The 24,089-nt window shown below is 35.1% G+C and overlaps 1 protein-coding gene across 1 annotated transcript in view; it reads left to right on the top strand.

Moving 5' to 3' along the window:
* The window catches only part of DTWD2 (DTW domain containing 2), a 105,117-nt gene that overhangs the window by 14,086 nt on the left and 66,942 nt on the right, over positions 1 to 24,089 (top strand). Inside the window, exons 2-4 of the mRNA XM_047083696.1 lie at positions 8,855 to 8,945; positions 15,845 to 15,939; positions 18,097 to 18,289. Coding sequence (XP_046939652.1) covers positions 8,855 to 8,945; positions 15,845 to 15,939; positions 18,097 to 18,289 — 379 coding nt within the window. The remainder of the gene's footprint in view (positions 1 to 8,854; positions 8,946 to 15,844; positions 15,940 to 18,096; positions 18,290 to 24,089) is intronic.

Below are 24,089 nucleotides of genomic sequence, written 5' to 3'. Positions count from 1 at the left end.
CATATCTGATACAAGGTTAGTATCCAAATATAAAGAACTGTTACAACTCAACACCCAAAAAACAAATAATCCAATTAAAACATAGGCAGAAAACATGAAAAAACATTTCTCCAAAGAAGACCTATACTATAGATGGCCAACAGACCCATGAGAAGATGCCCAACATCAGTCATCATCAGGGAAGTGCAAATCAAAACTACGAAGAGATAGCGCTTCACACCTATCAGAATGGCTGAAATCAGAACAACAAATCAGAAAATACAAATCAGAAACAACAAATGTTGGTGAGGGTATGGAGAAAAAGAAACCCTCTTGCACTGTTGGTGGGAATGCAAACTGGTGCAGCCATTGTGGAAAACAGTATGGAGGTTCCTCAAAACGTTAAAAATAGAACTACTCTACCATCCAGTAATTGCACTAATGGGTATGTACCCCCCTCACCCCAAAACAAAAACACTTAATTAAAGAGATACCTGTGTTTATTGCAGCATTATCTACAATAGCCAAATTATATAAAGAAGATGTGTATGTATGTATACACACACACACCTACATACAATGGAATATTATTCAGCCATAAAAAGAATGAAAGCTTGCCATTTGCAACAACATGGGTGGAGCTAGAGAGTATTATGCTAAACAAAAGAAGCCAGAGAAAGACAAATACCATATGATTTCACTCATATGTGGAATTTAAGAAACAGAACAAATGAGCAAAGGGAAAAAGAAAGAGAGGCAAACCGAGAAACAGACCCTTATCTATAGAAAACAAGTTGATAGTTACCAGATGGGAGGTGGCTGGAGGGTTAGAAATAGATGAAGGGGATTAAAGAGTATACTTATCATAATGAACACTGAGTAATGTGTAGAGTTGTTGAATCACTATCTTGTACACCTGAAACTAATATACTGTATGTTAACAACAGTGGAATTACAATAAAAAACTTAATTAAAAAAGATAGTTATTGTCCTGTCAGATTCAATTTTGTACCTCTGATGAAGCATTTGAACTAGGAATAGGTAAGAAACAGCTCTGCCATAAACTTATTCATTTGTGATCTTGTAACTAGAACAGTATAGATTCAGTATGGATTCTTCAGTATAGATTCTTTACAAGTGTGTATGATTTCTTTGTGGGTGCCGTTGTGAACCCTACCTGTTATGGAATGCCTCTTTTTATTTCAGGATACCACCTATCCTAACATATTACCATATGACATAGGAGGGAATGTTATTCTATATGCTAAATATTAGTAATGTTTAATTCAAAGTGAAAGTGGTAATGTTTTCTTTTGGCATTCCTTTGGGTCATTTTACTTAATCTGCTTTGGAAACCACTGCTCTAGACATGCCGTCTGGGGCACAGGTCTCTGAAAGTCTCATCTAAAGATATTCTCTTTATGGCGTTACTTCCTCTATCAGTGTTTTTCTTTTCTTTCTACACCTATCCTTCCTCTACTCCTAGAAGAAGTTATAAAATAATGTAGTGATGAAAACAACTTTGGTGGGTATGAGAATATTATTGTTATTTATACTGGAAGCAGTCAGAGCATCTTAACAATTGATAAGATGTTACATGTTTTTATTACCTTTATGACATGAAAATTTATTTAATACTGTGTTTATTATACTAAATTTTTATTATAGTATGTTAATAATGAAAATGTGTTTCTTCTTTCATTGGTTATGCTGAGTATTGTTTCAGAAATTTAAAAAGTATTTTATAGATTATTTAAGTTTCTTTAAAGGGACGGTAGAGGGCACTGTGGTATTTACTTTTTCAAAACCTATTTTAACATTAGAAAGTTTGGCATTTTTATGTGTAATGCAGTGTATCTCTTCAGCTAATCTATTGAAAAGCTATAAAGCTCTTTGTTCTTTGCCTTTTCAGTCCGTTGGGACGATAAAAATTTTGTTGAGTACTGGAAACTTTGAGATGCACTATTTTTCTGGGTTCTACATTTGCTTTTGTTTAGTAGATAAAAGAAATCCTTTAAAAATAATAATTCTTGTAAATCTATTCACTAATTTTTAAAGTTTGCCTTTGTGAGATTTTCTTGATTAAAATCAGTCCTATGAGAAAAATAGCTTTCAGTGAATATTATATACGAATTTAATTAAACTTTGGAAAGATGTTTTTTCTAAGTCCTAGCATCGCTAGTCATGTCAGATACAATTTTATTTGCCTACAGCCTGTCAGAGATACCACGCCCGGAGTGACAGAGTACCCTTGTATTATAGCATGCACTGAGGAAGCCAGTCAATCTTAGTCTGACAGGAAACCTACATATTTATTCCTACATCTTTAATGAGAAAAGAAGAAAAAGCTTATTTCATAAAATTTCCTCAGGGAAATTATTTGAAAATTTCATTTATATTTTAAGAATGTAATTAACCTTAATTGGGTTGTATAGATTTAAAAAAAAATTTTTTTTTTCAACGTTTATTTATTTTTGGGACAGAGAGAGACAGAGCATGAACGGGGGAGGGGCAGAGAGAGAGGGAGACACAGAATCGGAAACAGGCTCCAGGCTCTGAGCCATCAGCCCAGAGCCCGACGCGGGGCTCGAACTCACGGACCGCAAGATCGTGACCTGGCTGAAGTCGGACGCTAAACCGACTGCGCCACCCAGGCGCCCCAGGGTTGTATAGATTTTAAAGAAGATGAATCTTAATGATGGAAAACAGTATTTATAATACATTGCAATGCATTGTAAAATTTTCTCTCTTCTGCTTTTACAAGTCATTGTAAATGTAGAAGAAAGAAAAATCTCAACTCCTCCTTTGGTCATTCTATTATAAATTAGCTGAAAAATACTAGTCATAAATGATTATGTTTTTTATAACCTTTGCCTGCGATTTGGGAGTTATTCCCCAGAACTTTCTTGGTGTGTGACCAGCTTTGTGAAGGAGGACACTGAAAACCTCTGATGTGCTTAAGATCACCTAGCAAGATAATGAATGACCTTGTCAGTGACATATCTTAATAGTTACTCCCCAAACCTGTACCCATTTGGCCAGTTGATATTTCTTCAGACATTAACATTTCTTCTCCAGATTTACAAAAATTCTGGAAGTAGCTTGATTTTTATTTTAAAATGAATGTTTACTATTATAAATAATCACTTTTGATGTGTAGTTATTTGGTATTTATTTTCCTGTCAACTGTAATAGTTCATAGGAAGCGAGGAACTTGTAAAAAATTCCTTCTGGCATAGATAGATAGAATAGGCTCCATGAGGGCAGGAATCTTTGTCTGTTACATTGCCCCAAGTGCCTAATTCTGTCACAGAGTTAAGTATACAATAAATATTTGAATAAAAATTTGTTGAATTTATATTTAATCCATTATCAATTTGAAATATTTAAACCTTCAGGAGTTAAGTTTGGATGTAGGGAAGCTTGTTTGTTCTTCAGAGAAGGTTTTAGAATGAGGAGAACAATTTCTCTGCTACTTATCCAGTAGTTTGGTAAGAGATGGTTTAGCACTTGAGCAGCTAGTCACCAGCGCATTGCATGCAAACAATTGTGGAGGAGGAAATTATGAGCGAACTTGCTGTTAAAGTAACAAGCAAGCCCAAATTTATATTGTAAAGTAACTTGCTAAACATAAACTTGATCAGTTGGAATGCAAAATGTTTTAAAGAACTATAGTTTTATTAGAGCTTTTTAGAACTATAATTAGGTTAATATAGGGGACATGCTTTAAAATAAATAGGTAATGATATTTTATGAGCCTGTCAAAGTAGAAACCAAAAGAATTAATTTTAGCTTAAATCATCGTTATGGTTTTTACACGTAAAATGCTGTTTTTCTTTTTTGCTTTTGGTAAGTATTTCCTTCGGTAAATCTTTTTGTCTCAGGTGTTATTGCTTACCAGGATGGTCACAAATTACAGCAAAGGGAGATCTGAGACTCTGAATTTCATTTGTAATACAAACTAATTGCTTAAATATCAGAGAGGAAAGGAAGGAGAGATCAATATGTGATATGTTAGCAAAGGGAGGGGTAGGATGAGGAATTGTGTAGGAGGAGAACGGTGTCCCAAAGTGGAGGCAGGAGGGAATGCAGAGGGATCCCATCATGTGTTCTGCAGTATTCATTGGTAGCTTGTTATGCTAGGTGCTGGGGTGAAAAGTGGAAACGCCACGTCTTTGCCCTCCTGCAGCCTACATTGTAGGAAAGGAAGCCCCCCCTTCACGTAACATAATGCCGTCTAGTAGCAAAATGCCTGTCTCTTACTTAATTTAGGTTGAACATTATTTTTCCACCACATTTTCACATTTTTAAAAACAACAGCCTTATTAAGATATGATTCACGTATCGTGGCATTCATTCTTTTAAGGTATACAACTCAGAGGTTTTTGTTAAAGAAGACCACTATCGCAGTGGTTTTACCAGGGTTCTCTTTGAAGGTCTCTTTTCCAGATCTTTCCCTTAAGATGCCTTCTTCTTTTGGTAAAACATCCTGCTTGTTAGGCTCCACTAATTACCGGCTGATTGTCCTATCCTTTCTATCCAGTGCCCTAGGCTATACATATCTCAACGGTCTGATCCACTTACAAGCAGGCAGGGGTAGTTTTTGAGGCCACTCTTTGAGGTTTGCTCGGACTGCAGGTGGGCTCTTCTTAAGCTGTCTCTTTGCATGGTTCTTTCTGATCCCCTGTCTGGCTTATGATACAGCTTGTTGGTCTCTATTAAGAGGAGTTATTGTCTTTGAGAGCACCCTTAGGCTTGAACTTGCTCACACTCTGTTTCAAATGAAGTCAGTCCCTTTAGGGAGAGCTTCAGAGCTCTCTTTTCTTACAGTCTGCCTCTCCTGGGCAGATTCTCCTAGCCAGTGTTCTGGGTACAGGGCTGAGCAAGCCTGTGGCTTGCTGCTTCTGGTGTCAAACTTAAGTTCTGTGAGCAGACTAGGTTGAGGACGCTTGGAGCTCTAGCATCGCCAGCCTCCTGCACTGCGGTAAAGCTTGTTTTATAGGAGGAAGGCTGTGTGGAGGAAGGCAGCCTCTGCTCTCTTGACCACACTTGCCAGAAATTTAGCCTGCTTGGAGTGGAGGGGGTGAGAAATGCTGGTGGCCTGCCTTGTTTGTGACATAAGGGATAAGCCTTGATTAAGAACTGGGAGAGAGTGGGGCACCTGGGTGGCTCAACCAGTTAAGCGTCCTAAGTGTCCCACCTTGGCTCGGGTCATGATCTCACGGTTCATAAGTTCAAGCCCCACGTTGGGCTCTGTGCTGACAGCTCAGAGCCTGGAGCCTGCTTTGGAGTCTATGTCTCCCTCTCTCTCAAAAATAAATAAATATATTAAAAATAAAAAAGAACTGAGAGGGAGGTTGGTTCTCTTGGTCACACCTACATGGAGTGGAGTTTGTCAGCTTGACCTGGGGCAGGGTAGGAAATTGGTTATGGCTCAGATGCCACAAATGGTCCCAATACCAAGTTTTAGTAGATTTTCTGGAGTAATGTTTCTTTGTTTGAATATGCCCTAGAAAATTGCAAGGGACTTACAGTGATTGTTTTTTGTTCTTAACTTTATATTTTAATTCCACTTAAGTTAGCATAGTGTTATATTAGTTTCAGGTGTACGATAAGGTGATCCAAACATCCATGCATGACCCAATGCTCATCACGACAAGTGCACTCCTTAATCCCCATCATCTATTTCATCCATCCCTCCACCCATCTCCCCTCTGGTAACCGTCAGTTCTCTATAGTTAAGAGTCTCTTTTTTACTTTGTCTCTTACTCCTTTTTTTCCCCTTTGCCTGTTTGTTTCTTAAATTCCCCGTATGAGTGAAATCATACGGCATTGTCTTTCCTGACTGACTTATTTTGCTTAGCGTTTTATTCTTTAACTCCATGTTGTTGCAAATGGCAACATTTAATTCTTTTTTATGGCTGAATAATGTTCCACTATATGTATGGACATACACACCCCATACCTTCCATCATTCGATGGACACTTGGGTTGTGTCCGTATGTTGGCTACTGTAAATAATTCTTCTATGAACATAGTACATGTGTTCCTTTGAATTAGTGTTTTTGTATTCTTTGGATAAATACCCAGTATGCTGGGTTATAGGGTATTTCTATTTTTCAGTGATTGTTTTTTAAAATAGTTTTGGTCAGCTTTGCTTATTTCACTGGACTTTTGGTCTGTGAAGCAGCTTTTCCTGTCCTCCTGGAAGTGGAACTCTCCAAACTACTTAATTCTAAATCCTCCTAAAGTTCAAAGATGTGTTCCTAGGAAGGAAACTACCATTTCAAGTAACTGAATTTTTTTTTTCTTTTTCTTTTATGAACAAAGGTTTTGGTCAGACATGAAAAGCAGAGCAGTTCTCTGCAGTGTCTCAAGTGTCATGCTGAGGACTTTTATAATCACTATATGTGTGATAAGCTAAAGATGTTATTTTCAGGGTTTATTTTACCTAGTGTTGTAATGCCCACAGAAATCTATAGCTTCTACTCAGGTTGTTTACTTGACTGGATTTTTCAATTTTTTGAGTTTACTGGTATGTGAATGTTTCCTATATAGGATATTTGATTTTTTTTTTTTTTTTGCATTCTTTCATAGTCTAAGTGTCAAACAGCTTACAGGTATTTAAGGTGATATCCATTTAAATTCTGAATTTTTAAATTGCCTTCGTTTCATATTAAATTACATTTTACAAAAGAATTTTAGTGACATCGGATTGTGCATTTTAGTTATTGTAATGCCCGAAGTTCCGAAACCTCCCACAAAAGTCCACCAGAGTTGTAAGTCAAAGCCAAGCGGCAAGGGTCGTTTATTGCAGGTTCGAACCTGGTCCTCTGTGCACTCGTCGCCGGTGACGCAAGAGGCCACGATCAGGGTTGGTACAGCGTTTTTATAGACAGAGACAAATAGCACAGGGGAGGTTTCAAATTATGAGGGGCCTGATTAGTTGATTTTAAAGTAAGGACATTTGTTGTTCTCTGATTGGGCGTCCTTTGTCTGTCCTTTGGCAGGAAGGCTTTGTCCGTTATTTGTGGCGGGAGGAAAAAAGGGGGAACGGGGAAGGGGGTAGGTGAGGAATGTGTTAAGCAAGCAGGTTTACAGAAGCGAGAAATGCCGGTTAGTTTATGTACAATCACTCATTCCATTACATATCAGACTACATTTAGGAAGGTTTACAACCCATTCTACTACACAGCGGGTTACATTCAGGAAAGGCCTCACAATGCTCGTAGCAAACAGCAAGCAAAACAGACTTCTCAGCAATTGTATTTCTTATCAAAGATCCATAATAAGCAGAAAAGAGAACTTTAGCTTTAAACTAAGGCAGGGCTGTCATTTGGATTTAAAGCTGTTCTTTTCAGTTATGTAGAGTTTCATATAAAAAGTCAGCCACTTAAAATTTTAGAATTTGGATGTATTTCATCCTCTTCATCTTTCTGCTCAGTGAAGAGTCTTTTCTAATTGCAGCATTTGACCTCTTTGTCAATATACCTAGTTCTGTCAACCATCTTTGCTCCTCTCTGTATTTACTCGTGTTTACTCTTCTTATGACCACTGAAAGATGCTCTCCATCCCTATAACTCTGCTCCCATTCTTAACAGGGAATCCATTGTAGGGCAGAGTAATCATACTGAATCATGTCAGCTATCACTGGAAAGTGGATTATGATGGTTTTCCTTGGATTGACCATCCATTCTAGGTTACTTGGTGGAGAGGGGAGGCGTGGTCATGTTGTGCAATATGTTTCTCCATTTAAGATATCATCTAGATAATTTCTTCAGCAGGAGCATAGGTTTGACAGTTTCTTACAGAATGAGGTGGTAGATTTAATTGAACCAATTTACTCACACTCTGTGGTTTATTAATGTAATCATTTCTTACTTCAGGCTATAACACTACATAAGTTAAACTGAAGAAGGAATTGATAACAGTTTTGTAGTAGTAATAGTATGCTGTTGGGAATTTCTTTTAAGATTCACTGTGTACTGTTGTAATGGCATGTAACATTTGCCTGTAAGAGTGACCTGTCATGAAAATGTACTCCCATGATATACTGTATCTGGCTGTTTGAAGAATTTTATATTGTAAACACACACATCAAATATAGGTTTTAATGGTAAAAGATCCATGTATATTCCTATAATACATTTGGAAGGACACACAAGAAACTGATCCCCTAGGTTGGAGGACTGAGATGGAAATGTATACTTTTATCCCATTTGAATTTTGTAATGAGTATAAGTGTTACTAAAACAATAGTACATCACTAAGAGGTAAGTAAAACAAAAATGACAAACAATAACAAAAGGGAAAATAAATGGATAAGGCAGACATTCTGCGGATATAATTCTAGCTAAATGTAATCTGGTGGCCCATTTGGGTTTTTTCTTACAATTGGTAAGCTCTTTGTGTCGATTGATGGCAAGTTTGATTAGAACTCTTTTCTAGGTGGTAAGTGTATTTCTATATTTTATCATCATATTGTTCCCTCCAATATCAGATGATTTAGAAGAATTGCCGAATTTCTCTTTGACATCAGATCTTTTCTTGATTTGGAATGCAAGTTAGAAGTGTTGCCTCAGGAATAGAAAGACCATGTTGATGGCTTATGAGTATTCTTCACTAATAACTCAGGCCAGATTTTTTTTAGTTACTTTGATCTATATAGATGGTAAAGAATTTACTTGAATCTTTTCCCAAATGCTCATATCTAAAGTCTAATTGATTGAAGCACTCTTGGTGTTTCATTTTAAAAGAATGCAGCTTTGGCAAATGTCTTTACATAGAGAAGAGGGATTATGTTCAGGTTTTGGGTTATTGTTCTCTCATTGTATTTTAAGCATTTACAGGTTTTCTTTTTCTTTCTGCCCTTTAGCCGGCCTCAGAAAGTATGTTTGTGTCCATTTCTACCATTGCATCCTCTGCATATCTCTACTCATTTGTACATAATTCAACATCCAGCAGAGGTAAGATTTTATAAAATACATAATTGCAAATAGAATATTAGTACATAAGAGAAAACACACCAATGAATATCCTTATACCTCCCAGCTCTTTAACATTTCTGAAAATAAATTGATGATAAATGCTTTGTCTTTGGGAAAAAACAGTTTCTTTTGTATGTTATATCATAGTATAGTGTCATATGCTTTAGAGACAGATAAAAATGGTTATTTCATAAAACAGTATTGTTTCACAAAAAACTGTAATTGAATAGTATAGAAATTGAGAACCCCAGCCATTTTGCATGAAGAAAAAATGAGAATCTTGTGATTGAAGAACTAAGAAGCTCGTTGCTTTTTAAATTTTGATCATAGTTTATATTTCTTAATGTTTCTTGATAAGTAGAAATAATGTCAGCATTTTAGTGTTAGAAAATGAATATATAAAGTTTTATTTCTTTAAATGAATAGAACAAATATGTATATATTATAGCATATGTGTTGTATATAAAGACTTTTTAATTAATATTTTCTTATATACGTGAGAATTATGCATGTGCTGGTGTTTGTAACTCTTGATTAGCTGCAGTAATGAAGAATGGAGGGAAGGATTTGATTGATAACCATAAAAGAATCATTATAAAATTAGTTGATGCATGGTACAAAATGGGTTTAGATTAACTGAAGTTAAAATTCTTCTAACATTTGGGAACTCAGGATATCATCTATTGAATTAGGCTTTTGAAGAAGGGATTTTTTTTTCCATAAATTTCTGAAGTATATGCTATTTTAAATCTTTAACAAAGTCTTTAAAGATATCAGTCTTTTTCCTTTTCCAAATGATGAAAACACTTATTCTTTTATTGTAAATTATTAAATATTCCATTTATTGAGCAGCCCTTTTGTCAGTGTTAACAACATGCTTTTGTTAGGATTTGAACAGTTTGGTCACCATAATTATTTATGCTGTAATTATTCATTTTTTTATTTTTATAAAAAGGTTTTATTTTTTATTTTGAGAGAGAGAGAATCCGAGGCAGGCTTTGAGCTATCACTATAGAGCCTGCTGTGGGGCTTGATTTCACGAACTGTGAGATCAGGACCTGATCTGGAATCAAGAGTTGGACACTTCACTGACTGAGCAAGGTGCCCCATTTTGCTGCATTTAAACTTGCAACACTCTGCAACTCAAATTTATAACAAAAATGAGTTTATCAGCAGTAATGGTTTTGGACAAAACTTCACTTTTGATAGTGAATGCTTTTTTCATTTTGCAGTGTATGTAGTATCATGTCATTTCATTATTTTGTGGTTCCAGACATAATATGGCATTTAAAATATAGGTGTTTTCATTGATGTGTGGCAATTTTAATGTTTTCAAAGCCTTCCACATTGGTAAGAAAGAAGTGAAACTGTCATTATTTGAGATTACATTGTACTACAGAAAACCCTAAAAACTCCACCAAAAAATTACAAGAACTAATAAATGAATTGAGTAAAGTTGTATGATACGCTAGTATATAGAAATCTGTTATGTTTCTATACATTAACAATGAAGTATCAGAAAGATAAACAAAGAAATCAATTTCAATTATAATTGTACCAAAAAGGATAGAATACCTAGCAACAAATTTAACCAAGGAGGTGAAAGACCTTTAGCATGAAAACTATTAAGATGTTGATGAATGAAATTGATGAGGACACAAACAAATGAAAGGTATATCATGCTCATGGATTGGAAGAATTAACATTTTTAAAATGTCTGTAATGCCCATAGCGTTCTACTGATTCAGTGCAATACCTTTTAAAATACCAGTAGGGGTACCTAGGTGGCTCAGTTGGTTAAGTGTCTGACTCTTGATTTTGGTTCAGGTTATGATATCACAGTGGTGAGATTGAGCCTTGCATCAGGCTCTGTGCTGGGTGTGGAGCCTGTTTAAGATTCTCTCTCTCCCTCTCCCTCTGCCCCTCCCCTGCTCTTGTTCACATTCTCTCTCTCTCTCTAAAGTAAAGTAAAGTAAAGTAAAGTAAAGTAAATAAAATAAAATACCAATAGCATTTTCACAGAACCAGAGCAAATAATCCTAACATTTGCATATCACCACAAACTGCCCCGAATAGCTAAAGCAATTTTGAGATAGAAGAACAAAGGTGGAGGTGTTACAATCCCACATTTTAAGATATACTCCGAAGCTATAGAAATCAAAATAGTGTGGTACTAGCACAAAAAGAGACACATATATCAATAGAACAGGATAGAGAGCCCAGAAGGAAACCCACGCTTCCATGGTCAGTTAATCTACAAACAAATGAGGCAAGAATATGCAATGGGGAAAAGATAGTTTCTTCTACAAATGGTGTTAGAAAAACTGGACAGCTACATTCAAAACAGTGAAATTGGACCACTTTCTTATACCATACACAGAAATAAACCCCAAATGGTTTAAAGTCCTAAATGTGAGACCTGAAACCATGAAACTCCAGAAAGAACACATTGACAGTAAAGTCTTGGACGTTGGCCTTAACAGCATTTTTATGGATATGTCTCCTCAAGCAAGGGAAACAAAATAAAAAATACAGTGTAAAAAATGGTGCTGGTAATGCACCAAAATTAAAGGTTTCTGCGCAGTGAAGGAAACAATAAACAAAATGAATATGGGAAGGTGTTTGAAAATGATAAATCTGATAAAGGGTTAATATCCAAAATACATAGAGAATTTATTCAACTCAACATCCAAAAACAAATAATCCAATTAAAAATGGGTATAGAACCTGAATAGACATTTCTCCAAGAAAGAAATACAGATGTCCAACAGACACACAAAAAGATGCTCAACATCACTTATCAGGGAAATGCAGAGCAAAACCACAATGAGATATTACCCCATACACCTGTCAGAATGACTGGTATCAAGAAGACAAGAAATAACATGTTGAGAATATGAAGAAAAAGGATGCACTTTTGGTGGGAATGTAAATTGGTACATCCAGTATGAAAAGTATGGAGGTTCATCAAAAAATTAAGAATAGAGGGGCATCTGGGTGGCTCAGTCAGTTAAGTGGTTGACTCTTGATCTCAGCTCAAGTCATGATCTCATGGTTTGTGGGATTGAACCCCACATCGGGCTCTATGCTGACAGCACGGAGCCTGCTTGGGATTTTCTCTCTCCCTCTCTCTTTGTCCCTGCCCATCTTGTGTGCACTGTCTCTGTCTCATTCTCAAAAATAAATAAACATTAAAAAAATTAAAATAGAAATACCATGTGACCAATAATTCCATCTGTGAGTATTTACCCACAGAAAATGAAAACACTAATTTGAGTAGATATATGCACCTCTATGTTTATTGGAGCATTATTTACAATAGCCAAGATATGGAGGCAACCTAAGTGTCCATCAGTAGATGAATGGATAAAGAAGAGGTGGTGTACTACACACACACACACACACACACACGCACACACACACATACACACACACACACACTTACACACAATGGAATATGATTCACCTGTAAAATAAGGATGAGGTCTTGCCGTTTGTGTGACAACGTGGGTAGACATGGAGAGTATATTATGCTAAGTGTAATAAGTCTGACAGAGAAAGACAAATACCATATGATTTCACTTACACATGGAATCTAAAAAACAAAACAAATGAACAAATAAAGAACACAAACAGTCTCATAAATATAGAGAACAAACTGGTGGTTGCCAGAGGAGAGGGTTGTAGGGGGGTGGGTGAAATCGGTAAAGGGCATTAAGAGGTACACATTTCCAGTTATAAAGTAAATAATCATGGAAATGAAAATTGCAGCATAGGGAATATAGTTATTAATATTGTAATAATGTGCAGTGACAGATGGTAACTACATCTATTGTGGTGAGCATTGTGTAATGTATAGAATTGTCAAGTCGCTGTATTGTATACCTGAAACTAATATAACATTGTGTGTCAACTATGCTTCAATAATAAAAATTAAAATAAAAAGTGAAAGTTCAGAAAAGTAGGTGTTTTCATTGATTTGTGGCAATTTAAATGCTTTCAAATATTTTATTCATTCCTTTATTCCTTCATTTATTCATTCTTCCTCACCTTTTTTGCTTCCTTCCCTTCTTTCTTTCATGGTTAGTTCATGGTGTAGGTGATCCATCTACAGTTGTGTGTGTTTTGTACAGTTCTATGCAAGTACATCCATATTGTTTTCCTTATCATCCAAGGAGCTTTCTAGTTTTAATCTAACTCAATAATACTGGGTTGCCTTGTGCTTAATGTCAGCACACTTTTTCTAAAAAAAATAAAAATGTATTCAAAATTAAAAGTGATCAAGACCACTTGGGTAGGCTTTAGGAGGGGGGCTGTGGAAAAAAAAGATTTGGTGGGGCAGATGATATGGAGGTGATATGACGGAGCATTTCAAAGAGTAGATATATGTATGTAGAAAATTACTTAAGGATAAAATAAAACCCTTCAAAATAACAAAAATATTTACAAGGAGGACATGTTCTGTGAAACCACATGACCTTTTGTGAACAGTGTATATGTAACCATAGTGATGTAAGCACTGTTGATTGATTTAACTAAAAATATTAGATGATATGAGACTAAGGAATGATGGAAGAAAGGTAAATCCTCATTTATTCTAAGGGGCTGTTGTGACACAGTGCATTAATTAAGAGGAAGGGCTCAGGAGCCAGATTGCTTGAGTTTAAAGCCTTAATAGCTCTGTAAATTGTAACCCTGGGCAAGTTAATTAACCTCTCTGTGCTTTCGTTTCATCATTAGTAAAATGGACATGATAAAAGATATACTTCTTTATTGGTTTATTGTGAGCATTACATGAATCAGTCAGTGTATTATTATGTACATTGAAGTCAGCTATTATGATAATAAATGGTAGTTTGTAGATAGTATTTAAATTTGATAAATCAAAAATTAGTAAGACACATTATATAGAAATATGGAGATAACTACCAAAGGAAATAGCTGAAAGAGTTAAAGTGATTGCTTCTGGGAAGTGGTATTGGGGAGTGTATCTGGGAACATTATAGATCTTTTGGCACTATTTAATTTGACATTTATCTGTATGTTGATAGAAGTTCGGAGAGTGGTTTAAGAATGTATCGTAGTCTCAGAGGTTGTAAGGAGGGAAGAAAACAGTAGGACACGCTGGAAAATGTCCTAAACCTCTCCTCCCCCCTCCTGCCGTCCCTTTTCTCGTAGGAGCTACTCCACATTAGTTTCAGGCTCCCTCACAGCTCTGGCTTGCTGCATTTTCTTTTTAGTTACAGTCCCAGCAAATTCTGACTCTCCTATTTCGTTTGCCAACTTTTAGGTTGATGAATTTAACCGTCCTCAGCGTCTCTAGATTTACCTTTTTTGTATTATTGTAATCAACACTTCAGAGACTTAGGGGCAAAAGAGGTTGACACAGAAATGTCCCTGAAGGGTGTATGTGTGTGTGAGTGGTTGATGAATACTGTTACTAGGCATACTTTTTGTTTTTGTTACCAACATATGTAATGTAATTACAAAGTTATTTTTAATTACTTTAGTAAATTCTGTATAACATTACTGTTTTGTGTATTAATATGCTGTGTGTATTGTGCTATCATGGTGAAATAATTTACTTTGAGGATATATGAAGCAGTGTTATATAAATTGATAAAGGTAACGGGGGCTGTATGTAGGTGAACTGGTTAGAGAGGGACTCCATCACTTACTTGATCAGGCTTGACATTCCTAGTTGGGCTGGTGGAGAAGAGCCAGACAGTGACTGACCACTGTAGACCAAAATAACCAGAGGAAGGAGGCTCAGGCAAAACAGTGAATCAGTTGGGTATACTAGGATAAAGGAGAGGATTCTTTTTTCTTAAATGTTATTTATTATTTTTGAGAAAGAGAGAGAGAGAGAGAGAGCTTGCTCGCTCAATCAGTGGAGGGTTGGAGAGAGAGGGGGACAGAGGGTCCGAAGTGGGTTCTGTCCTGACAGCGGTCAGCCCGTGTGGGACTCGAACTCGTGAACTGTGAGATCATGACCTGACCCATTGTCAGATGCTCAAATGACTGAGCCACCCACATGCCCTAAAGGATAGGATTCTTGTGACAAAAAGGTGGTTTTTAGTGCTAGAAGCTAGGACATTGGAAAAAAAATCACTGATGATAGTTAATGGAGTTTATAGGAATGGTCACCATATTTCCCCACTCTAAAGTTTTTATATTTTTCCTCTTTCTATACCCTTTATTATTTGGAAGTAGGCCATAAATCCAGTCTGCATTCAGGTGAGTAGGAGAGATTAAGCAAGCTCCACCTGCTGTATTATGGAGTACTTATGTTTATTACTTGGAATTCTTCTGTAAGGAAGATTTGTCTCTCCTCTCCTATTTATTTATTTTGCATTTTGGGTCATAATCCAAATAGTTTGCTACTTACTTTGTTACTCACATTGTTCCATTTTGGTCATTGAGAGCTCTTTAAATTAAGATTGGTTTCTGTGTCCCTTTGATATGACCCATTATTATTATTATTTTTTTTTAGCACTTTTTTTCTGGACATAAAGATTTAGGCAGTTATCTTCAAGTTGACGTATTATAAAATATAATTACTACTGAAATGTAGAATAAATTATTCAATTTAGTTAAACACAAATTTCGTTTTTCATAATCTTAACCAATAGTTAGCTTAATGTTATCTTATTTGATTAGTAAACCTCGAAACACACCCAAGTAGAGGAAAATGTGCACTTGTATTCTATTAATACTGATAACTCAGAGAAACTAGCTCTTTTTATTCAGCTGTGGTCTGTAATACAAGTCTTGTGAAAGTTATCTATCACGTAATGAATCAGATGTTCATCATGAAAGTTTTAAAAGTGTGTTTGTCTACGTGCAAATCTATGTTTTGATTAATTTTTTAATTAAAGGAAAACAAAGTGTTGCGGACAGTTCCCCTTTTAGCAGCATGCCTCCCCCAGGACAAGTGTAAAGTCAAGATTGGTCGTCGCTTCAGTGAAGAAAGGTAAATTACTTTTTAGGGCACTTTAGCATAACTCTTAGCTACACAGAGTTTTAAAAATGATTTCCTTTACCTTATCCTTCAGACCCAGAACATGGTACATTGGCAGAGGTAAAAAAAAATATATATATATGTAAGACAATCAAAGCAAACAAAAAGACCCTCAAAAAACATGAGCCAGAGTGCAATAGACAAAGGGATTATCTGAATTCCATAGTAATATATGTTGAGCCTTTTAAAGGCATATTTTCCTGTTTATTTCATTTTGGTTAAAACTGCCTTTGGGATGATAGAGTACTTGTATTAGATTTAGTTTTGTTTTTTCTTTTTTTAATTAACAATTATATATGATATACATTTATGTAAATAAACACATATTTATCCATTTTTAGACCATTAAAGCTTTCTAAGGCAGAGCGACTAGTACTATATTTAGTATTCTTGTTACAGCATGTCATGTTTTTTTAAAGGATAGAATGCCTTCTCCTGTCATATTTAAAATATTCTTTTTGATGAAGCCCAGTATTTTTTATAGACAGTAGCCCATTAGTTGATAACTTCACTGACACTTCTATAATGTTCTTGGATCTTATTTCATACTCTATTATATAACCCATTATCAAAAAATATAAATTATATATTATATATTTAAATTTTTCTACAAGTCTTTTTTTAACTTTGAAGCATTTTTTTTTTTTTTTGCTTTTCTGCCCATTCACAAAGCCTTCACAAATTATTCTAATCCTATCTAACACAGTTAAATCTACTTTCATACAAAATTTAACTTTTGAAAATATGAAGATTTCAAAAGAGTAAGTAAGACTCATACTGGCTCCAGGCTCAGGGAAGTGACCAGACTTTTTCCTTCCTTTATTGTTTTGGGTTCCTTTATTATTTGGCTTCATATTATGAAAATAACATCATGTTAGAGTTTTATAAAATTGTGTTTTCCCTTCTCTGGAACTATTGTTTAAGAACACTTTCTCATATAATATTTTCTTATGCAAACTTTTCATTGCCTTGCCCTCAGAGGTGAGATTTGCTCTGGGCTTGGTGCTGCTGTTGGGAATTTTGCCATTTGGTTGGGAATGGAAGTGAAAACCAGAACTCTTCACATGGGGGAGTGTCCACATCATTTCCATTGTGACACTTCTTTCATATAGAGACTCTTTATAATGAATGATAGTTTGTTTCTCTATAATTCTTGGGTGAATATAGATCTATCCCAACTTGATCCAACTGCAGCTTGGATCTAATTAATCGCAAAAGTGGTGAGCATTTATAGTGGTAGAAATAGCAATTATTTGGGTCATCCTTGACATTTGGCCGTCTAACCTGTCCACAAATTTGTTTCTGGATGAGAAACTTAACCCTTTTTCAGATAGCTCATCCCATTTTGAACCATATTAAGTGCGTGATGTAGTGCTTATTCAGGAAATTATTATTTGCTGATGGTTTTTAAATGAAAGCCAATTAAGATTATTGATTTAATATTAATCTGGCAATGGAGTGATTAATTTAAGCTTTTGTTAGAGTACATGATGTAACTATGAGGAATCGTTCAGAGTCCTACTGCTTTTGGTGTCCTTTGTAAATGGAATTTAAAAATGCTGGTCTTCAGTTTTTGGCCTCTAGTATATTGGAAAACAGGTGGGTTTTATGTATCAACCCCCAGTGACTTTCTAAATTCATTTGGTATTTATTGAAATTGTTCTGTAGCTTACCCCTAGAACTTTGTGTGGAGATAGCTTATCTAGAGATAAGGTCATTTTGACCTTTATGCCTGTTACTTCTTTTTCTTGCTTTATTGCAGTAACTGGAAGCTTTAGTACAATATGTATTAGGAGTGGTGAAAGCCAGCGTTTTTACCTTGATCCCAGTCTCAGGGGACGTTGTTAAATATGATATTGGCTGTACATTTTTGTGGATGCCATTTATCAGTTTGAAGAAGATGCCAGTAATTATCTTTAATTGACTCTTCAACTTGTTTCCTTCCCTTCGAGGGTGTTTTGTTACTTCCAGACAGTGGCTGTCTCTTTCCTTATTACATCTCCAGTACCAAAATGCTTTGGTGTATATTTTTGAAGGAAGCACACTAAGAATAATAAAACTTCTTTCCCTTCACAAACTACTAATGATTTTTTTTTTTTTAATTTTTAGAGATCCTGAACTTTCAACTGTTTGTCGGAAGTCTGATACATTAATATTATATCCAGGGGCTGAAGCTGCTAATTTGGAAGAATTTATATTAGATTCTCCTATTTATCCTTCCACAATCATCATCATTGATGGTACATGGAGCCAGGCTAAGGACATTTTCTATAAGAATTCTTTGTTCCGCCTGCCCAAACAGGTAACCTAGTATTTTAACATAGAACAAATGCAATTGTGTAATTTTGTATGTTGTATATGCTTTCTGTGAGGGATCACACTTACATTTTTATATACGTATTTGATAGTATTTATGTGCGTGAATGCATGTACATAGATATGTATATGCTTGTGTGTGTTTGATATATATATATGTGGAAAATTTGAAATTTGTTCATCTTTCTCAATTCTTACCACCAAACTTCACCATAGTTAAGGTATTTGACTATATTAAGAGTATCTCAGACATTTAATCAGTGAAGTGTAAGGACTAATTATTTCTATGTGAATTAATGTTTTTGTTAAGTGTTATGTTTAAATACTTCTATTTGGTAACTAAATACCCTCTTCTTGTTAGGAATGACTGAATTTTCATTTATTATTTTAATTAGTTTATCCCTCAATTTGTTGATGATGATACATATCTTGTATTGAGCCATTCTTTTGTTCTTGGAATGAAGTCCGCTTGATCATATATATTATCCTTTTGATAGATGGCCAAATCTTATATTTTATTAAATGCCATTTGGACTGCCTGGGTGGCTCAGTCAGTTAAGTGTCTGACTTCCGCTCAGGTCATGATCTTGCAGTTCTTGAGCTCGAGCCCTGCATCCGGCTCTGTACTGACAGCTTAGAGCCTGGAGGCTGCTTCAGATTCTGTGTCTCCCTCTCTCTTTGCCCCTCCCCTGATGGTGCTCTGTCTCTCCCTCTCTCTAAAAAATAAACATTAAAAAAAGTAAAAAAAATATATATATAGCATTGAATTATAATTTGTATATTTTTTGTACTTTTATTATCAGATTTGGTTATGAAGATAATCTTAACTTTACCAAATGACTAGGAGAGATTTCAATATTTTTCCATGGCCTAGAATAGTTTGAATAATATTGGAATGCCTTGCTTCTTAAAAATTAGATGGAACTTATAGGTGAAACCCCCTGGTCCTGGTCTTTTTAAACATAATAACTTTTGGGGCGCCTGGGTGGCGCAGTCGGTTAAGCGTCCGACTTCAGCCAGGTCACGATCTCGCGGTCCGTGAGTTCGAGCCCCGCGTCAGGCTCTGGGCTGATGGCTCAGAGCCTGGAGCCTGTTTCCGATTCTGTGTCTCCTTCTCTCTCTGCCCCTCCCCCGTTCATGCTCTGTCTCTCTCTGTCCCAAAAATAAATAAGCGTTGAAAAAAAAAATTTAAACATAATAACTTTTAAACTCTTCTTTCAAACTCTTATGGAAATTATTCAAACTTTTTTCTTCAATTTGGTTCACTTTTTAAATAACTTTTATCTTTTTTGGGGGAATTATTTCTTTTTCACCTGAGTTAACAAATTGCCTGATATATACCTGAATGTATTCTTAAATACCTATTTTATTTTTTTATTTTTTTATTTTTAAAATTTTTTTTCAATGTTTTTTTTTTTTTTTTCTTATTTATTTTTGGGACAGAGAGAGACAGAGCATGAACGGGGGAGGGGCAGAGAGAGAGGGAGACACAGAATCAGAAACAGGCTCCAGGCTCTGAGCCATCAGCCCAGAGCCTGACGCGGGGCTCGAACTCACAGACCGCGAGATCGTGACCTGGCTGAAGTCGGACGCTTAACCGACTGCGCCACCCAGGCGCCCCTTAAATACCTATTTTAATTTATTCTGAATATGTCCTTTCTCCTTTCTAATCATATACTCTCACTTTTTCTCCCCATGAGCATGTTCAAAAGATGTTTCTACCTTTTTATTTAGCTTTTAAAAGTATTAGCCTTTAGACTATTTTGATGGCTGTTATACTTCATTCTTATTTCCTTCATTTGTACTTTTATCTTGATCACTTTCTTTCATCTTTTCCAGCTTGTTCTGTTTTTGTAAGGTTTTACTGTGTACTATGTTCCTTTACTAAGGTGAGTCCCTTCTTTAATAATAAAGGGAGAGAAGGCTGCCATATTTCTTCTTAGTGTAACATTCATTGTATCCTATAGTTTGGGGTTGATGTATGTTTGTATTTATAGCATTGATATAATTTGTAATTTGTGTTGATTTCTTTCTACCCATGGATTATCAGTGACTTCTTAATTCTCATGCATTAACAACACTTTTGTCCCTATTTTATTTTTATTTCTTATTTTGTTAGATTGTGATAAAAGAAGGTTGCCTGCAATATTTTGAATATGTTTATGATTTCTATGTGGGTTAGTACATGGCAATTTTTTGTATCTTTTCTGTGATGATAAAAAATTCACATTTTCAAATGATGAAAATATTTCCCTTTTTAAGGTTTGTTATTTGCATTTTTCTTTATATTTTTGTTTTTGTCATCTATGGGTGTTTGATACTGAACAAGGTGTATGAGAAGCTTCCGTTCAGTCTTTTAAATGAAGTTATCTCTACCTTTCCTGTAGTTTTGTGTATTTATCTGCTCTGTTGTATATATAAGAAGACATGCACTTAGTGAAAAATAATATAGATTTTAATAGATTATTTTATTCTAAGATAATAATAATAGATGCTGACAATCTAATCTCAAATTCTTTGTAGTTTTCATTCCCTTTGGTTAAAATGCAGGTACGGTTTTTAAATGAGACTCAACTATGCAAAAATAGTTCAAAAAAATAGCTAATGTGTTGAGTGCTTTGAATGGGCCAGTCCCAATTCCAGGTGTTTTCCATGTATTAACTTGTTTAAATCTTCCTCAAAGGATTGTTACTGTCTTAGGTAACATGTAAGGAAACTGAGGTGCAGATGTCTTAAATAGTTTGTATTAGATCACATAACTGTTTCACAGCAGAGCAATTTCAACCCATCTAGTTTCGAGCCAAAGACTGTGGTCTTATCCAAAGTGGCATGATGCTTCTAAAAGGGAAGCTTCCATCGAGGATACTTACCTAGGATAGCTTATGTAGGTTTATCTGGTTTCTTAAGTGTTCTGTGTTCCACAAGAACCAACTCCTAAAGGCATGGTTGCTGTTAGGTTGTGTCACATTTTAGCAAAATTTGTGTTCATATTACAATTAGATATTGCCCAATATACAAGGAAAGTTTAATGAAAGTCTTGTATCTGTAAAATGTCTTAGTGAAAATATTTGAATTGTTTTTCCTTTTCTGCATGCTTATGCTATGTCTGTGTCTCTCATCTTTCATTTTGTGGTAGCTACGTGAATGCCATAGAAATAAACTACAAAGTCACCGTAAAAAGATTAAAAGATATTTTAAAATTTATTATTTACCAAACCTGTTTTCTTCTTTAAATTGAGTAGCGGATAAGGAAATAGGTAAATTAAATAGTTTCCTCAGTCTGACTGTGCTGTATGTTTTTTATCACTTTTTCCTTTTCATGTTTTCCCAAACCAGAAGCAAATATAGGTTGATATTTGTTTACCCTTGAAAAGGATATATTACAACCATCAGATAAAATAAAATGTTTAAAAGAAACATTAAATAGATTTGAGTACACGGGGGAGAATACCACCTTAAACTAAAGTGAAAGGCAGATGGTTTTCTGGAAAACTGTGAATCCAATAAAAGCTTCATAAGCTTAGATTTCTTACAAATGAATAAGGTGAAGGTGAAAATCTTAAAAAAAAAAAAAAAAGGCCATACATATGAAAACAAAGTTCACAAAAGAGAAAATAAATGTATTTATAAAAATCATAATTTAACCTTTATGTTGAAAGAGGTTCAGACGTCCAGAAAACATCCTGTATTATCCAGGAATAATACAGACATCCCTCAAATGCCCTTAAGTTTTAACATTATGCATTATTTGCCTTATCAGTCTCTCTCTGTGTATTTTATACTTTTCTGAGTCCTTTGAGAGTAAGGAATAGATATCTAAATTTACTTTTTGAAATTGAAATGTTGGTAGTTCTAGCAAGAATGTCTTTTCCTAAATATTTTTTTTTTTTGGCCCGAAATAAAAAAAAATAGTAATTTAAAGCCCAACACAATTTACAAAAATGTGTATATTTTGAGATAGTTTCATCTTAATAGACATGGGAAATGTGGGTCATCTTAGGAATAATAATACGTATGGCTTTTTAGAGTGTCATACAATACCCAGCCCAAACATAAGTGTGGGTTGGTTTGACAAAATATGTTTCTGGAAGTTGTTGCAAAAACCAGTGAAATATGTACATTTACTCTTTCTGAAAAAAAAAAAAAGATTTTTATCTGTATACATACACATACATATACACAGATGGATAGGTAAGTTGAGATGAAAAAGGGATTGATTTAAAAAAAAAATTTTTTTAACGTTTATTCATTTCTGAGAGGCAGAGAGCGACAGAGCATGAGCAGGGAAGGGGCAGAGAGAGGGAGACATAAAATCTGAAACAGGCTCCAGGCTCTGAGCTGTCAGCTGTCAGCACAGAGCCCGACATGGGGCTTGAACTCACAGACTGTGAGATCATGATCTGAGCTGAAGTTGGACGCTCAACCGACTGAGCCACCCAGGTGTCCCAATGGGATTGATTTTTTAAAATGGAAATAGCTTTAGACATCTATAAAGTGATACTGATAATTATAGTGGTTTGGTAATAAGTTCTGAACTACCTTCTGTAACACTAAATTGCTTATTTTTAATATATTTTCCCATTCTTGAAAAATTTCCCATTCATATGTAATGATTTTTATTTAATTAGTAACTGTTCCCCAGCTTTTCTGGAAAACAATTTTATTACACAATAGACTTTCCCAGTGGCCCTGCTTTAATAAGTGAATACACTTAAGCTATAGGTAACACGCATCATTCATGAGTAATTAATGACAGAAGTCCATCTCTAACTCAAACAAAAACGCAAAGTATACAGGTCATGTAATGGGGAAGTTCAGAATGGGTAGTTGCAGCTTCAGACTTGCCTAGATCTGGTTCTCAAGCAGCTCTCTGTTTTGGAGGTTTGTTTCCTTTTGTGTTAGCTTGAATTATCTCTTACACAGAATGGACTTCCTCCCTGCTGCTGAAAGACGTCTGTGGAAAGCAGCAGATTGGTCTCCCCTTGGCTTTATTTATCTTAACAGACAGGTGATTTCTCTTCCCCAGAGCAGAATCCCCCTACTGTTGATGTAGGGGTGAATGGTGGTACCACTGTTGACAGCAGGACCACATGAATCTGGAAATTTCTTCAAGGACTTGGGATGTTGTTATCAGGACTATTTAAAGGCATGGATGGGCAGACAAAAAATTTATAGATAACCAGACTATTATACATCAGTTGTTTACTTATGAAAGTATGTTTGTTTATAGATATTTCTTGATTCATTCAAAATTAGTACTGTATAGAAATATTTTCATAATTCTTTCTTGTGGTCTTGTTCAGCAAGGGAAAAACAAAAATGTAAAATATGACATGAAACTTTAGTTCTTGCCTAGGTTTCCCAATCTATAAATAACATAAGTTGATTAGATTTTATTTCTAAATGTAATTTGTCAATTTTTTTTTTTTTTAACCACACCATCAGTACACTTATTTCCACTTACCTGCTTTTTGGATAAATTTGTCTTCACAGTTACTCTTAGTTTAGCTGATCCATTCAGTTTCTGTAGTAGTATAAAAATTTTGTTGTAAGTGCATAAGAAAAAATGGCAGAAAGAAAAAAAATAGAATTAAAGTCCAAAGTATTGCTTTCTTTACAGAAAAAATACACAGTTTTTTCCCCCCAAATAAAATAACCATATGTAAACTTCATAGTTACCTATTTGAGGACTGAAAGAATTGTAATATTCTGCCATTAAATTAGTCTCTTAATTTTAATCTGTGTTTCTAATATATCCAGACCATTTGGCAGTGAATCTCTTCCCT

The sequence above is a fragment of the Lynx rufus genome, unplaced genomic scaffold (genome assembly GCF_022079265.1).
Source record: "Lynx rufus isolate CCGP_SWC_20201006 ecotype Redwood Valley unplaced genomic scaffold, mLynRuf1.p SCAF_1, whole genome shotgun sequence".
Lineage (NCBI taxonomy): Eukaryota > Metazoa > Chordata > Mammalia > Carnivora > Felidae > Lynx > Lynx rufus.
This window is presented reverse-complemented; position numbering and strand designations above follow the sequence as displayed.